General features: G+C 30.9%; 2 protein-coding genes across 5 annotated transcripts in view; both read left to right on the forward strand.

Annotated features, from left to right (window-relative positions):
* LOC143056755 (caspase-2-like) overlaps positions 1-17572 on the forward strand; it is a 168539-nt gene that overhangs the window by 70092 nt on the left and 80875 nt on the right. The window lies entirely within an intron of this gene.
* Positions 15711-17572, forward strand: part of LOC143056754 (putative serine/threonine-protein kinase pats1) — a 48621-nt gene continuing 46759 nt past the window's right edge. Inside the window, exon 1 of the mRNA XM_076229901.1 lies at positions 15711-15951. Coding sequence (XP_076086016.1) covers positions 15756-15951 — 196 coding nt within the window. The 5' untranslated portion in view covers positions 15711-15755. The remainder of the gene's footprint in view (positions 15952-17572) is intronic.

The raw sequence follows: 17572 nt of genomic DNA on the forward strand, positions 1-17572 counted from the left end.
AATTTTAGACGGTAAAAAATTTGGCGAGACTGATCCAGACTCTTATCAGATCATACAGGAAGTGTCGATAATTGTTTAGACAATCTTAATACTGTAAAGACACTTGTAAAAAAAATCAAGAACCTTATTAGACAAATTCATACAATGTCAAGAATTTAAAAAAAAAATGTTCAGACAAATTAAGAATGTCGAGTAACAGTTCATGCAAAATAAAGACAACAGTAGTATACCGCTGTTCAATACTAATAAATCCATGGAAAAATTCAGACAAAAACTGTTCTTTTCAGACTTTTTGAATTTTGTAGTGAATGATTTTAAACTCTACAATTTTTATCCCTTTCGATATAGTGTGGTCATAATTTATATAACGTATATACGTAATTTTCTGTGGTAAAATGTTACTTAGGCACCCTTGTTGAACAATGTTGAATATTCATTATATATATATATAGCAACAGTTATATTACAACGATTTGCAAATCGAGTTGTAAGTGCATCAAACATTATTAAATGCAAACAGTAAATAATTAAAAACAAACTAATAAGGATATATTGAAATTATAGACGATAGTCTTTGTCATTAGTAATTGATATATCAAAGATAATAAAACTCGGTAAATTTCGATCTATTTAAATGATTTTTGTTGATTTTATGGCGGCCATTTTAAAAAGAGCGACAGAAGCATCAATTTTGATTTTCTGAATTGGGTTCATAACTATAAATGTTTGGTTTGACTTCAAATAAAAACTCTGCAAAGTTTTATGCTTCTACCACAATCTGAACAATTGTTTCACAAGTCGACTGAACTAATGTATAAATTTCGGAAATTTTGTATTATAGTTGAAAAGGGAGATAGACAAATGCAGTTGCATACTAAATACAATGTATGTACCAAACTTCATTTTTGTCAGCAGTAGACATATAACACTATAAAATCGGAACGATGATAATATGTTAACAATTGAAGGTTTTGTCAACTTCTTGCAAGGAGTTAGTCTGTCTAACATTATGTCCTATAGCCTTGTATTCCATATTCCATATTGTTATTGTTTTTATATCTTTACTATGTTAAGCAAATATACCCGTTTTTTAATGAAGAAATAAACTTTATAAGTTTTAGGTGTTTTGGAATGGAAAGTTATTGGAAAGGTTACGGAGTATGGACAAAACGTGACATTATTTTGCAGTGTGTCAAATTGCTGTCCACAACTTTCAGGATGGGATCGATACACTCCACAACAGCACACACTGTTTATTGATCTGAAAACAGGACGACCAAATAAAAAATATGACGGAAAGGTTTCCGGAGCTGGATACACATTAATTATACAAAATTTGACTAAATCAGATCTTAATGTTTCGTATGCCTGTGTGTATGGTGCGACAATTGGTGAAATTAAATATCTACTTGAAGAGGATGTTTTTACCTGTAAGTAAATGCACTTTATTCATAGGAGTCTGATAGGTTTCATATGCTTTTCATATAGTGTTGATGAGAAAATTATATAACAAACAAGTTGTTTATTTATAAAAACAAAAACAAATAACACTGACTGTCGGGTCACCAAAAGATTGTTGCTGATTTTTTTGATTTCTTTTTTTGGCTTTTGAATTGAAATAATTGACCGTAATTAGAAAACAAAATCAATTAAATGATAATGATAAAACACCTTTATTAATAATATACATTTGTTTATACACTAACAAGTCAACTTAAAGTGTATATCCTCGTCTCAGGGATTATTGTGCTATTACGAATGCATTGTGACGTCATCATTTCTATTTTTAAACATATATATTTTACAATATATACAGCTACTATAATTGTAAAATAAATTGCAAAGCTCGACTATTTTATTTTTTGACTTTAGAATGTATATATTTTTTCCCGATAATAACACTTTTGCAAATCACTATTTTTACAGACCGGATGACCTACATTGTACATGTATGCAAATTGCACAAACCAATTGTAATATAAATTTAAACACCCAGTTTTCTTTTAACTCCGGATGCATTTATTTTATCTATCATATCTTTCTATTTTGTTTCCTGCATGGTTTTCTTTATTTTTTTTTTAACTCGATGTCTGTATCATGGTAGACATGTTTATATATAGAAATATTAATTTAAAGTCCAATGTCCTTTGTGGCATGCAAAATATTGCGACATCTCATTTAGTGACTTTTTTAGGTCTCATAACACATCTGAAATTTTATTGATTTCCTGAGTTTTTCGTAAATCAATACAAATATTCTAAAGACAAAAAATGACAGGGTAACTGGTATTTTGATTTTGAAGAATATCTTATTATCAGAAGTTTAATGAATACCTGAATATACTCTCAAGTGAACCAATTCATATCAAGAGATATATGTACGCCAGACGTGAGTTCAGTCTACAAATAATCACCAGTAATGCTCGAATGAAAAAATTAAAAAGGCCAAATAAAGTATTAAACCCATGTATTGAAGAAAAAAAAACAGTTGTTGGCATGGCACGGCTTATGTTCTTCTCATATATGTTATGATGGTATGATACTCAACCCCTAACGGGAAGGATTGTGCCTGATATTCATATGATGAAATCATAATCTTTCAATCAGTTTATTTGAAGTCTGGAGCTGGCATGTCAGTTAACTGCTAGTAGTATGTTGTTATTTATGTATTATTGTCATTTTGTTTATTTTTCTTTGGTAACATCTTCTGACATCAGACTCGGACTTCTTTTGAACTGAATTTTAATGTGCGTATTGTTATGCGTTTACTTTTCTACATTGGTTAGAGGTATAAGGAGAGGGTTGAGATCTCATACACATGTTTAATCCCGCTGCATTTTGTGCCTGTCCCAAGTCAGGAGCCTCTGGCCTTTGTTAGTCTTATATTATTTTTATAATTTTAGTTTCTTGTGTATAATTTGGAGTTTAGTATGGTGTTCAATATCACTGAACATGCTGAACTAGTATATATTTGTTTAGAGGCCAGCTGAAGGACGCCTCCGGGTGCGGGAAATTTTCGCTACATTGAAGACCTGTTGGTGACCTTCTGCTGTTGTCTTTTCTATTGTCGGGTTGTTGTCTCTTTCTTTGACACATTCCCCATTTCCATTCTCATTTTTACATAGTTAAGTAATCTATTCCTTAGCATTTCTAAAATGTCAAAGTTTAGAAAAGGACTTTAAAAGGAAATCGAAAGAGAAACAGCTAGATGTCGGGATATCGTAAGTAATGATGACTGTGCTCGGTAGCTACATTCCAAGCACTTACTGCCATGTCCTGAAATTGTATGAGAAAAGCGAAAATGAGCATTCACGAGTAAAATTAATGTTATTGTATGAACGCGGTTAAGTCTAACATTCAACTATACACACAAAAATAAGCTACGGCTTATGAATCCATATGAAAACAGTATACAATTATTAACATTATGATAGTATTTATATTTTGTTGTGATCATATTCTTATAAAACGGTATGAAATAATTAAAATTGACATATAATGATTATTGTTTATCAACATTGTTTTTGTAGGATGCAATCATTTATTTAAATTTAATCAATATGTTTCATTTACAAATGAAAATTCAAAAATACGAAAGCAGAATATCTTATTATGCAAAATACGAATTTCTTAATTGCTACTCTGAAAATATTTTGACTTCAATCATTGTTAGTTTTTACAGAAACATAAATACAGAATATATTGTGTATATATTTCTTTTATTTCTATCAAATGAATTAAATCAAATACTTTCGATAATAATATTGTCTTTCTGTTTCCGAATTAATATGTATATTTAATTATATATCTATAAATCAGAGTATTCTCTCCTAAGTATATGATGATCGAAAATACACAATATCACGTTGTTAAATCTTCCGACATAATTAGTTTACATATTATCGTGACAATGCACAATACAACGTTTTATTTGACCTCGATACAGACAGGGTACTGGGGTCGTTTGAAAACAAATTATATTTGCTATTTATAATACCTGCTTAGAAACTTTCACATCAAAGCGCTTATAAACATTTACAATATTAAAAACACATAAGTTTTGTGAAAAAGTCAAATAGGGTCTAATATATAAACGAATATAGATAACTACCTGTATAAATGATCGAAAACTTTCGAGACGTTCCAAGAATTTTATTCCGACTTCCGGCTGATATATATTAAGTGGCTCATAGACACTCACAAAACTCGCCAATTTATACGCGTGAACCCCTGAGGCAAAACGAAACATCTGTTTCAGTACTTTGATAAATTATTAAACGGAGGTAACGTGTGGTAAACATCAATTACACAAAAAAAAACAGTAGACATAAAATGATGAATACAATTAAATATTGGTCATAGACCAATGATAAATTTGTAAACAAACAAAACAAAAAAACAGGGGGTCATCTGTTAGACCATTCTCAACAGTAGACAACAGTTTATTCATCATGTAAAACTAGCTTGCCTGAAAAGTCTACAAAACGAGTATTATTTGATAGATATTATCAAACATCTTCAATTAATATCAATTCCTATAAAGACAATACTGATCTAAAATTCGTCCTTTCTTTTTGTGTTTATGTTAATATCGTAGATAAACATGTCTCAACATATTAAAAGCTGATAATTTTCAAAAGGTATTTTTAATTCATTAACATACAAAGCAGTTAACCTGTTATTGTATATGCTCGCATGTGTTAAATATGAAAAAATGTATGGTAAACAGCAATGAGACATAGGAACACAACAAATACAGAATTGGTCAACTACCACTGTTTCAGTTTTTTATGAGTAGTGCTTTAACATTTTAGGAGCGATTTTCAAATGTTATGGTTAATGAAAATATCAGTACTTACTATTCAGGTGGTTTCAACGGCTATGTGATTTCAGCGGTGTACCCAACCACTTCTATGTACTTTTTGCAAACAAAAAAGAGAAATTACATGAAACCTTAAGAGAAACTTTACATGTTGAAGGTTGTGCTTTGTAAATACAGCTGTTTCTCACATCACGCCTCTTTTTGGGAGATATATAATATTCATAGATATGTTAATTTTTTTTAACGTACGGGTTCCCAATTATGCTCTCTGTGTTTCATATAAAAAAGAAATCACTTTGGAATTTAACCAGTATAGAAAAACATGGTAACGTCTAAATTTTAATTATTAGGAGGTACAAAAATGGAGGTAAGGGTAGTATAGATTTTTAGTATAATGAAACCGCATGTAAGAATCCTGGGTTTTGCTTGGTTAATATCCAGTGTATTTTCACCATTTTATTTTAAACAAATGAATACCGTTCATTGTTTAAGGCTGCCGCGGTATATGCATGAGGGATATTCCTATTTTACCCTCTCTGTCATGGTATTTCCCCAAAAAATACTCTATCCGACTTGACGCTTGTAACGACACGATCATCGATGCGTTTTTGACCGTTAACATTCAGTGTAATTAAACAGATATATGATGTCTTGAGAAGAAATTTAATATTCTCTCGACTGGTATTTTTCGCAAATACCCCTCCTTAACATGATATATATGTTTATAAGTTTAAACTCTTAGAAGTTCAGGGCATATAAATGTTGAAAATATGCCGCACAGCTCTATAATGTGACCTTATCATAAAATAGTAGTACATATTCCATTCTGGGATATTATTTTCACGAAACTTCAAACTAAATGTTACAGTTATAGCCACAAAGGGAGTTTCTTAGGGAAATAGCATTGTCTATAGTACAGAATTGCAACCTGTAGGCGTTACAATTCCATTATGATAACACAAACAACAAACAAATTATTTTGACTACTAAACAAATATTACGGCTACTGTGATTTTTTTTTTCATTTTCGTGGATGTCAATTTAAGGGGATAATTGAATTCTTGCATTTGCATTGCTTTTGCAGATATTGCATACAACTTTTTATAAAATATGCCTTTCGTAGATCGTTAAAATATTAGGTTCACCAGTACCAATGAAATCCCTGAAAACTGGTTTCCAACAAATAATAATGATTCCACAGTAATATTTAGTTCCCTTAACAAATAAGGTGTGGTAGACTTGTCAATAAAACAACTTTCCACATTATTAAAAAGTAAGTTCGCAACTCTGAGTATCCATTCTGCCTTAAGCATTAAACAAATACCCATATCTTACATTAAAAAATGTTCAACTGCGAAACAAGTCAAACGTGAAAGCAATGGCCTAATTTATGTCAAAGACAATAAACGAAAGAAAAAAAAACAACATCAGAAACAGCAATCAATGAAACCAGACATGCCGCGTGGAAAAGTCATCTTCTCAAGCTTAAAAATATATGGATAGGTCGGGAAATCTATCAAAATTGGAAAAAAAGATATCAGCTCGGCATTTAGGCTTTTACCAGTAAACCCGGATGATTTCGAGTTATTGGGTTTCAAATTTTTGGACTTTTACTTCGTGGACCGCTGTTTGCCTCAAGGTTGTAGTCTGTCTTGCGCAACGTTTGAGAAATTCTCAACATTTCATTGATCTTACTTCGCCAATAAATATATATTATTTTTAACATGTGTTATCTCTTATAACTGTTTATAGAATTAAGAATTTTTGAAATACTAAGGCTTTTCTACCTCAGACATAGATTACCTTAGCTGGATTTGGCAAAACTTTTAGGAATTTTGGTCCTCAATGCTCTTCAACTTCTTACTTAATAAGGCCTTTTTAACTTTTTGTTTAGATTCGAGCATTACTGATGAGTCTTTTGTAGACGAAACGCGCGTCTGGCGTATATACACAATTTTGTTCTGGTATCTATGATGAGTTTATCTACTCTACTCTACATTTCACACCCCATAAAATCCAAAAAATTCAGGAAAAGTTACATTATTACCTACGCAATAAATGAAAAAGTATTCATATTTTAAAATCTAAATTATATAAAAAGGGTGGGATGACAAAACCACAGCAGCACCCCTAACTAAAAAGTATTGAAGTAGCACCCCACCCGGGCTAATAAACAAATTAAAATACGCCAGGAGCCCCCTTTTCTTTTCTGGGAAGGGATTGACAAAAAAGATTGTGTTTGTTTATGTTGAAGAGAACTGAACACATTTAAGTCTAAAACAAGTGGATAGCGATGAATCTGTGATAACATCCAGATACAATATAAATTGCTTATTTATTTTGCAGACATAACTACAACACAACCAAACACGTCAACTGGTAAACGTATATCTTATGAAGGTATCTTGTAAGTAAAAAATGTGTTTCTCAAATTATTTTCTTAATGCTAGTATCATAAAAGTATATTTTGTTATTGTCCAGAAATATCTTTATATCAGTTTCTGTACTATATATTTATGTTTCATGTATATATATATAAGTGAAGCCCAGGTGATTGCGTTATCTAGGGGGACGGCTACAGTGCAGGCGATTAGGTGTCATGATATCTCAGTAGCATGGGTTGGACACCGGGCGAGGGCAGAACAAAAAATTTGCAAAAGCACAATTACAGATCTAACATTGTTTGGTTGATGTTTAGACGAGTTTTAAATATATATATATACATTATGTACACAGCCATGTATCACCATCATTGATGGCGATCCGATGGATACATCTGTTGTAGAGTTGTCACTGACTCAGACGTACTTATATATATATATATATATACATATATATATGTATATACAACTCGTATATATATATTTAGTTTAAAATTGAGAAAGGAAATGGGGAATGTGTCAAAGCGACAACAACCCGACTATAGAGCAGACGACAGCCGAAGGCCAACAATGGGTCTTCAATGTAGCGAGAAACTCCCGTACCCGTAGGCGTCCTTCAGCTGCCCCCTTAAACAATATGTATACTAGTACAGTGATAATGGACGTCATACTAAACTCCGAATTATACTCAAGAAACTAAAATTAAAAATCATACAAGACTAAAAAAGGCCAGAGGCTCCTGACCTGGGACAGGCGCAAAATTGCGTCTGGGTTAAACATGTTTATGAGATCTCAACCCTCCTCCTATTCCTCTAGCCAATGTAGAAAAGTTAACGCATGACAATACGCAGATTAAAATTCAGTTCTAGAGAAATCCGAGTCCAATGTCAGAAGATGAAACAAAAGAAAATAAATAAAATGACAATAATACATAACTAACAACAGACTACTTGCAGTTAACTGACATACCAGCTCCAGACCTCAATTAAACTGATTGAAAGATTATGTCTTCATCATGTGAATATCAGGCACAATCCCTCCCGTTAGAGGTTTAGTATCATGCTATCATAAAATATTAAAATATACGAGAAGAACACAACCTGTGTAGTGCCAACAACTCCGATGCAAAAACCCTATAAGTGAATCAATATTAAAACCAAAAAATGCAACATTAAATGACCTGACAACAGTATCGTAACTGTATCCCTTCTTAATAAGTCTGTTTAAAGGTTTTGTAAGCTTTTTGGGTGAATACTGACCTGTTTGTGCTTTGTAAAGAATACTACCACAAAAGATTGCATGTGAAATACCTGAACGTATAAGATGTCTGCGTGTTGAGCTATATTTACGAATTACTTCCTTATACCGATGATAAAATTTAGTAAATGTTTTGACTAGTTTGTGATATCGAAAACCCTGGTGTAATCATTTTTCAGTAATACATCAATGTCTCTCGCTAAAATCTAATACGTTGTTACAAACACGAGCGAATCGTACAAGTTGAGATCTATAAACACCATAAGATGGAAATAAAAAATCATCAGGTATTTTTTGTATTAAGCTTCCCGTTAATGATATAGATATCAAGATCGAGGAAAGGGCAGTGGTCATTGTTAGTATTAGCTTTATTTAAAGTAAGTTCAACAGGATAAATTTCTTTAATATACATATTGAAGTCGTCATTATTAAGAGCCAATATATCATAAAATATCTAAAAGTATTGTTAATTTTTTTGTATTTAATGTTGTTTCGATGGGTCTTTGCTAATTTAAGTCATAATTTTAACTCAGAACAATACAAAAACAGGTCCACAATAAGTGGTGCACAGTTAGTCCATTGGAATTCCAATAACTTGACGATATATGGAATCTCGAAAACGAACAAAGATGTTGTCAAGTATAAATTAAAGCGCATATATAGTATCAAAGTATGTTCAATTGCCATAGTTTCTTTGTTTATTGCTACTGAAAAATGACCCCAACGAGATTGAACATATCTACTTGCATTCCGACTTTTTTAATGCCCAGTTAATTAGGAATGTGGATTTTTTATTAATAAAAATATGAGGCAAATTGGTTTATAGGGTAGAAAAATCTTACCTTTATTTTAATGTATCTATTTTTTTTCTTGGTCTGTACGATTTCTTGCAAGGAAAACAACTCTATATCCACGACGTTTTTAATCTGTCTGAATAAAGCATGTTGGTTTATACTTTTCTGTGTCTTAGATCATATTCCCCTTCTTTTTTTTATTGCAATAACAATTAGAGACATAGAAACAAAATCATGAAAAGTATAATGATTCCTGACCAGATTGCAGAAACTACAAACATGCGAGACATTACAATGATGGTGATTGTGTTTTTTGTTAGGGTTCGTATTGCTACACTGTGTTTTGTGGAACGTTTTTTGTCTTTCGCCGTTTTTTCCTTTTCTGTATGTAAAATGTAAGAGGTTGCTCATCCTTTTTTTAATTTGAACGTCCGTTTGGCATTGGAACCTTTTCTTAGTAAAAAGTAAAATCACAAAATTACTTGAATCAATTCGGAAAGTCCATAATGACATGGCAAAATTAAAATACAAAACGCATCAAAAACGAATACGAAGAACTGTCATATTCCTGACTTGGTACAGGCATTTTCAAATGGCAAACATAGATAATTCAGTTTTAGTCAGATGGCTGAAACTGGCCTTTTTGACGTTAGAATGCAATAAAAGAAATAACACCAAAAAGGAAATAAACACGAAAGAAAAAAAATCTTCTGGTTATTTTTAATTTTCCCACCTGACTATAGAGTAAACAAGTTACCAAATATACAAAATATATCAAACAGCCTCTTGGATAACAGTCTGTTTACTATTCATCTGAATTTCATATTATTTCAGAGCTGCTGTTATAGCTTGTTTTGTGGCGATAATGTCAGCTCTTCCTTTCATTTGTGTCTGGATACGAAAACGAATACAAAGATGTATAGGTATTTCATATGACATATTGATTGTAAATTGTATCGGAAAGTGTAATTAATACATTCATTTAAGAAATAGGAATTATAAAGTATTACTTAATAGAACATTATTAACAAAAGAAAGAAGACTTGAACGTTTCGAAAAAATACATGTTGGTTGAGTCTTAAGTTTCTGTTCAACCAAACCTGAAATGAAGATACAGGTCATAATCTGCATTGAAGTAAAAAAATCGCAGTCATAACGCGTACGAGCTTTTTAACAGCTGAATTTTAGTATTTAGTGGACATTTCCATATGTTTTTAATACAAATGTTTCCAAAATATGTTCACATGGTGATTTACTAATTGAAAATAGGCTTACATGTTATTTCTACAATGCATAAGCCATTAACATTTTACTGTGTTTAACATACTGTATTTCAAGCATAGTAATAAACCCTCTCCGAGTTTCATTCTTAGTATTGAATAGCCAAGCTGAAGTGCTTTATATTTGTAAATCATTATAATTTCAGTTTGTTTTTATCTCTATTTTTTCATTATTAAGTCCCTTTTTCGAATAGAAAGATCAAAAGTATTTCCTTATGAACAAAACGTCGTGACAAATATTTTGGCAATTTTTTTTTATGTTATTATCTATTTCTGAAAAAAATAAGTAAGTCAACAAATTACCGAACTCCCAAAATCCTAAACGGAAAGTCCTTTTTTTTTTAAATAGGAAGATTAAAAGCATTTACTTATATACAAAATGGTGGGTTAAACCTAATTTTATATCTAGCTAAACCGATTACTTGTATGACAGTCTAGAATTTTGTTATATTGACAATAAAGTGTGAGTAAAACAAATAGACATAATATATAAATATATTGAAAATTGGGGTATAGCAGTCAACATAGTGTAATAATCATAATCACTTTAAAACATGTACTTGTTTCTGACTTTAAAATTGTAAAAATTACAAGGACATAGGTTTTGAAAATCTGAAAACTCACATTTTAGTTTACTTTTGACAGTATAATTTGTACCCATTTTTATACAGAAATTATAAAAACGAAACCGATCACATGCATGTTTTACTTTTCAGATACGCCAGATACGTCTAGCAATGAACGTAAGTAATTCCAGGAGACACATTTCTTATAAAACTTTTGGATTCATATTTGTTTATAATTGCATCGTATTTCATAATGTCATAAGTAATTGAATTTTATTTAAATATCGGTATTTTTTTTTTTAAATTGATGGCAATCTATTGATATATGAGCGTCTTGATTATAGTTTACAATAGGCTTCTTCAAGTATCGGTATTTTTTTTTTTTTTTTTTTTTTTTTTTTTTTTTTTTTATTTATGGCAATCTATTTAAGGAATGACTGTAATATTTTTTCTGTCTATGAAGAAATAACATAAAAAATTTGGTGCACACTGAATAACGCGCGTAGAGAACCATGAAAAACGTTGATGACGTCACAGTCACATGACTAAATTTTGTCTATGGGCTCATAACAAAAAAACGTCAGCCAATCAGAAGACGCATTACATCCAAAATTAAATTATTGATATATGAGCGTCTTAATTATAGTTTACACTTTGACACATTTCCCATTTCAATGCTCAATTTTATAAAGTATTCAAAAATGTTCTACAACCAACATTATGAAACATTATGAAACAGTCTGTTATAAAGGATTTAATGTAACATGTGTACAAATAACATAAAAAATGAGAATGGTAAAGAGAAATATTTAAATTCGTACGGTGCAATTTTCATTCAATCAATTTAAAATGTTAAAAGGGTGAATAACATATTTTGAAATTTTGGAAATGTTTTACAAAATGCTTTTTTGTGGTGCTTGTATGATATTTTTTCCAACAAATTACCTGAACCTTATGAAAAAACATGCTATAATTCCAAATCAAATGCAAACTAAATTGGTGATTGCGCAATATTTTCAAAAATTGCATTTCTTGAAAAAAAAACTTTATATGATTGTGAAGAAGAGAATAGATTTATCATTTATCATGTTTATAGGCCAAGGAATTGTTTTCTTCATTTCAAACTACAATTAACATAATTTATGTCAGGAAACAATTCTAATGAAGCTTTTGCAGTTATCTAAAAAAAGAACCATCTGCAAATAAGGAGCATTTTGGCGGATTATACATGGTTTATACCTAGCTTTCACATGTCAACTATCAGCTTTAATGGTGAAGTTTAATCAAGAACTGTGCATAGAACGATCGAAAGTAGTTTCAGTTCTATGAATGAAAGCTATTGATAATAACAAACTATACCCTGTTTACATTTAAAGAAATCGATGAACTTGGAGTAGACTTTTTAACTGATTATTATGTTAACTTAAGAAATTTTAAGCAGAAAAGCTAGTGAACTTTTCGGCTGTAGACCAGAGTTAAGTCTGTTTTTTATGACTGCTGCAGAACCTTTGACTAGTACAGAGGTCTGCATTTGCCAAATACTTATGAACTCCCAAAATTCTAATCGGAAAGTTCCTTTTTTTAAAATAGGAAGATTAAAAGCATTTACTTATATACAAAATGGTGGATTAAATCTAATTTTATATCTAGCTAAACTGATTACTTGTATGACAGTCTAGAACTTTGTTATATTGACAACAAAGTGTGAGTAAAACAAACAGACATACTATATAACTATATTGAAAAATGGGGTACAACAGTCAACATAGCGAAATAATCGTAATCACTTCAAATCATGAACTAGTTTCTAACTTTAAAATTGTAAAAATTACAGGGGATAGGTTTTGAAAACCTGAAAATTCACATTTTAGTTTATTTTTGACAGTATAATTTGTGCACATTTTTATACAGAAGTTATAAAAACGAAATCGTTCACATGCATTCTTTACTTTTCAGCTTCCACTGTCATTCCATGTAAGTAATTCCAGGATACACATTCGTTATATAACTTTTGTATTCCTATTTGTTTATATATTGCTTGTTATTTCACAATGTCAAAAGTAATCAAATTTTGTTTAAGTATTGGTATTTTTTTTTAATTTATGGCAATCTATTGATATATGAGCGTCTTGATTATAGTGTAACTATTATGCAACCAACATTATGAAACATTCTGTTATAAAGGATTGTATGTAACATGTATACAAATAACATAAAAAATGAGAATGGTAAAGAGAAATATTTCAATGAGATAAAAATACGACCAAAGAGCAGATAGCAACCTCAGTACACACAAGGGGTCTGTCGAAGCAAACAGACATAATATATAAATATATTGAAAATTGGGATACAGCAGTCAACATAGTGTAATAATCGTAATCACTTTTAAACATGTACTAGTTTCTGACTTTAAAATTGTACAAATTACAAGGAGATAGATTTCTAAAACCTGAAAACTCACATTTTGGTTTACTTTTGACAGTATAATTTGTACACATTTTTATACAGAAATTATAAAAACGAAACCGTTCACATGCATTTTTTACTTTTCAGCTTCAGTTCTTTATGAACGTAAGTAATTCCAGGATACACATTTGTTATATAACTTTTGTATATTCCTATTTGTTTATAATCGCATCGTATTTCATAATGTCAAAAGTAATCGAATTTTATTCTATTGTTATTTTGTTTGTTTAAATTTATGGCAAAATATGAGCGTCTTGATTATAGTTTACAATAGGCTTCCGCAACCTATTTTTTTATCATCAACGGGAAATGTTGCTAATCTGTTGATTTTGTTGCCCTGTTTTCATATGCATATAGCTTTTCTTTTCCTTTTTTTACGATTTTTTTTTACAATAAACACATCGGTCGTGACCGAGAATTGCAATCATTCCTCAGTAAAGGACCTTAATATCGTTCCTGATTTCTGATCAGAGGTTCCTGACTTGTGATAGGCACAAACATGTGGCGTTGTTAAACAGGTTTTGAGAGATCGCAACCCTCTCTCTATCGTCTTGCCAAAATTAATAATGAAACACAAAGTAATAAGTACAGTAAACTCAGTTAAGAATAAACCCGAGTGCGAAATCAGAAAAAGTAACAGAAGAAACTAAACAACATGACTATGATGCATACATTAACAAAGGACTTCTAACAGTAACTGACACGCTAGCCGCAGACTTTAATTAAACTGATTGAAAGCTTCCTCATATTAGACGAGTTACAATTTTCGAAAAAAAACGCTTAGTTATTGACTAAAATGCACCAACCTAACATATGGCTGTATCATATAGCATTCGAAAGCTTTTTAATCGAACTTTCAGTTTCCACGATTGTATTTCGTAAGGTGCAGTTTTCATTAAATCAATTTAAAGGTTGAAAAATATATTTCGAAATTTTGAATTTTGTTTTACAAAATGCTATTTTCTGGTACTTGTATGATATTCTTAAGTTTAAAAATTTGGGATGCCTTAATCTACAAAGTATGTGTTCCCTTATATAATGATTCATTAAAACCAAAATGTTTTAGAAAGCTTAACATAAATTCCCATTCCAAAGAATCAACAGCTTTTGTAAAATCAACAAATATAATAGCTACAAAATCTACATAGTCCATTATATCTTGGATTTGTTTTAAGTTAAATCCAATAAAACGATGTTTTACATATCCAATTTGATCTTCATTAATTAATTTAGAAAGAAGCTTGTTAAGTCTTGAGCTCTGTGCCAAAACATTAGACAGGTCTTTTTTTCAGATCTACATTTAACAATGATATTGAAAGATAACGTTCTAAAGATAAGTGGTAATTTTCTTTTAAATAGTTAATGGTTCATGGTGTTTATGAAAGAATTTTTCATGTCCTTTATTATAAGCTTTTACTATCATTGTTTTAGATACTTCTCAGAACGTCTTACACAATTCTAATGTTGAACAATCTAGACCAGGTGTTTTATTTAGCTTCATCGTCTTAATAGCATCAGTACATTCATCTATAGTAACCCCCCAATCACGGATTTAAAAGTCGTCTTGATTTATCTCCCTTTCCATAACAGTATTGCCTAAACAATTATTTGTTTTTATCTACAAATGGTAATGAACAAAAAGCTGCAGAATACATTAATGTGCGATAAACTGCTAATTTTTCTTATTATAGCATTTCGTACCCTTACCATTTCATATCCCCATATCTTACCTTGGCAAAAACTATTTCGTATCCTCACCATTTGTTAACTTGACCAATGTGTGCTGCATGATACATTTACATGTACACTTTTTTGTACCTCATGTTTCTTCTGTTACATTGGCATTAGTTAAGAAATGACAGATTATTTAACCTATAGCGTAAGAAAATGGTGTATACTGTGGGTAAGAAATGTTATCTGTTAGGTACGAAATGCTAATGTGGTGTACAGAAATGACAGAGGTATGAACTGGCTAAGATACGAACTGACCTGATACCTCTTGTTGACGTTAACTAGTTAAGCAAAATATTGCGTTTTAGAATAAAACAACTTTTTTTAACCCTCATTACAATTAGCGTGATAAATTAACATTCGTAGGCATTTATGAATGTCTACGTGTTTATGTATACCTATATTGTAGTGTCAGAAGAACGATTCGAAGAACCAGAACGACTTAGATATATCGATCTTATGCAGAATTCTGAAACTCAAAAAAGATACTTTGTTAAAATTATGATCGTGGGCAAGGAATCTGTTGGGAAGACGTGCTTATTACGAAATTTATTAAAAGAGGACATTAAAGATGTATCGTCTACGGATGGCATTCACATTGTAATTCATCGCTCAAAAATCAATATCGAAAATGGCAAATGGATAATAGAAAAAGGTATGTAAATAATGTAAATGAACTTTGAATCTAAATGATATATATTTAAAATTCACTTTTGATGAACTCTTATTTAAAGTATTTTTGACATATAGCTCTTCAGCGATTTCAGTACTTATATATACATCGTGTCATGATTTAACAAAGTGTGCTAAAGTTGTCCGTTTATAAATTTTAAAATTATGAAGAAACTAAGGTTTCAACTCCCTCAGGCAAAGTTGGCTTTAGATGAATTTGGCTATTTATTTTAGATATTTTTGCCACATAGCTCTTCAACGATTTTGGTAATTATACATCTTCGAATTAAAAATGTTTGGCTTTGTACATTCCTGATGAAGGTAATTCCAGAAAAGCGCGTCGGGTGCAAGTAATTATTTAACGTGTTGTTTCCATTTATTTTTTTTATCTTTTCTGAAATGAAAATATATATGTTAATTTAATCGTTAGTTTAATATTGAGTGTAAACTACATATAATTTTTGTTTAAGTCATACAAACAGGGGCCAGCTAAAGGACGCCTACGGATGCGGGAGGTTTTCGCTACATTGAAGATCCATTGGTGGCCTTCGGTTGTTGTCTGCTCTATGGTCGGGTTGTTGTCGCTTTGACACATTCCCAATTTCCTTTCTCAATTTTATAAATGCTTCTGCAGCAGCATTTGAATCTATTATCATTTAAAAGAAAGTCTTCCGGTTATATACCAATATCGACAGTACATTAACATTAAAAGATCATTTGTAATACAAGTAGAAAATATGTTCAACATATTGTACTTGACGACGAAGGCTCCAAGATATGTTTTCAAAAATACACATAACTTGCGTATTTTTATTTTTTTGCGTAAACATACACAAGACCATACTTTATTTGTTATTGATAATACGAAACTTTAAAAATTAAACATTTAATTACATAAATACACATGGTACATTTTTTAGCTCACCTGGCCCTGAGCTTTTCTCATCACTAGGCGTCAGTCGTCCATCGTCCGTCGTCGTCGTCGTTTACTTTTACATAAATCTTCTCCTCTAAATTTTCTGCGCCAAATCTAACCAAACTTGGCCACAATCATCATTGGGGTATCTAGTTTTAAAAGTGTGACCGGTGACCCAGTTATCCAAACAAGATGGCCGCCATGGCTAAAAATAGAACAAAGGGGTCAACTGAAGTTTTTGCCTTATATCCCTGAAAAAAACATTTAGAGCAAATCTGACACTGATTAAAATCGTTTATCTATACGCTCTGATATTTTCAGATGAATCGGACAACCCGTTGTTAGGATGTTGCCCCTAAATTGGTTATTTCTTGAATATTATTATAGATAGAGATAAACTATAAACAGCAACAATGTTCAGAAAAGTATGATCTATAAATAATTCAACATGACCAAAATGGTCAGTTGACCCCTTAATGAGTTATTGCCCTTTATAGTCAAGTTTTAACAATTTTTCGTAAATTTGTGATCTTTAACAAAAATCTTCTCCTCTGAAACTACTGAGACAAACTTAAGCAAGAGGGACAGTCAAACTCATCAATCTAAAACAAATTGACAACGCCATGGCTAAAAATGAAAAAGACAAACAAACAACAGGACACATGACACAACATAAAAGACTACAGTA

Source organism: Mytilus galloprovincialis, chromosome 13 (genome assembly GCF_965363235.1).
Source record: "Mytilus galloprovincialis chromosome 13, xbMytGall1.hap1.1, whole genome shotgun sequence".
In the NCBI taxonomy this organism is placed as follows: Eukaryota; Metazoa; Mollusca; class Bivalvia; order Mytilida; family Mytilidae; genus Mytilus; species Mytilus galloprovincialis.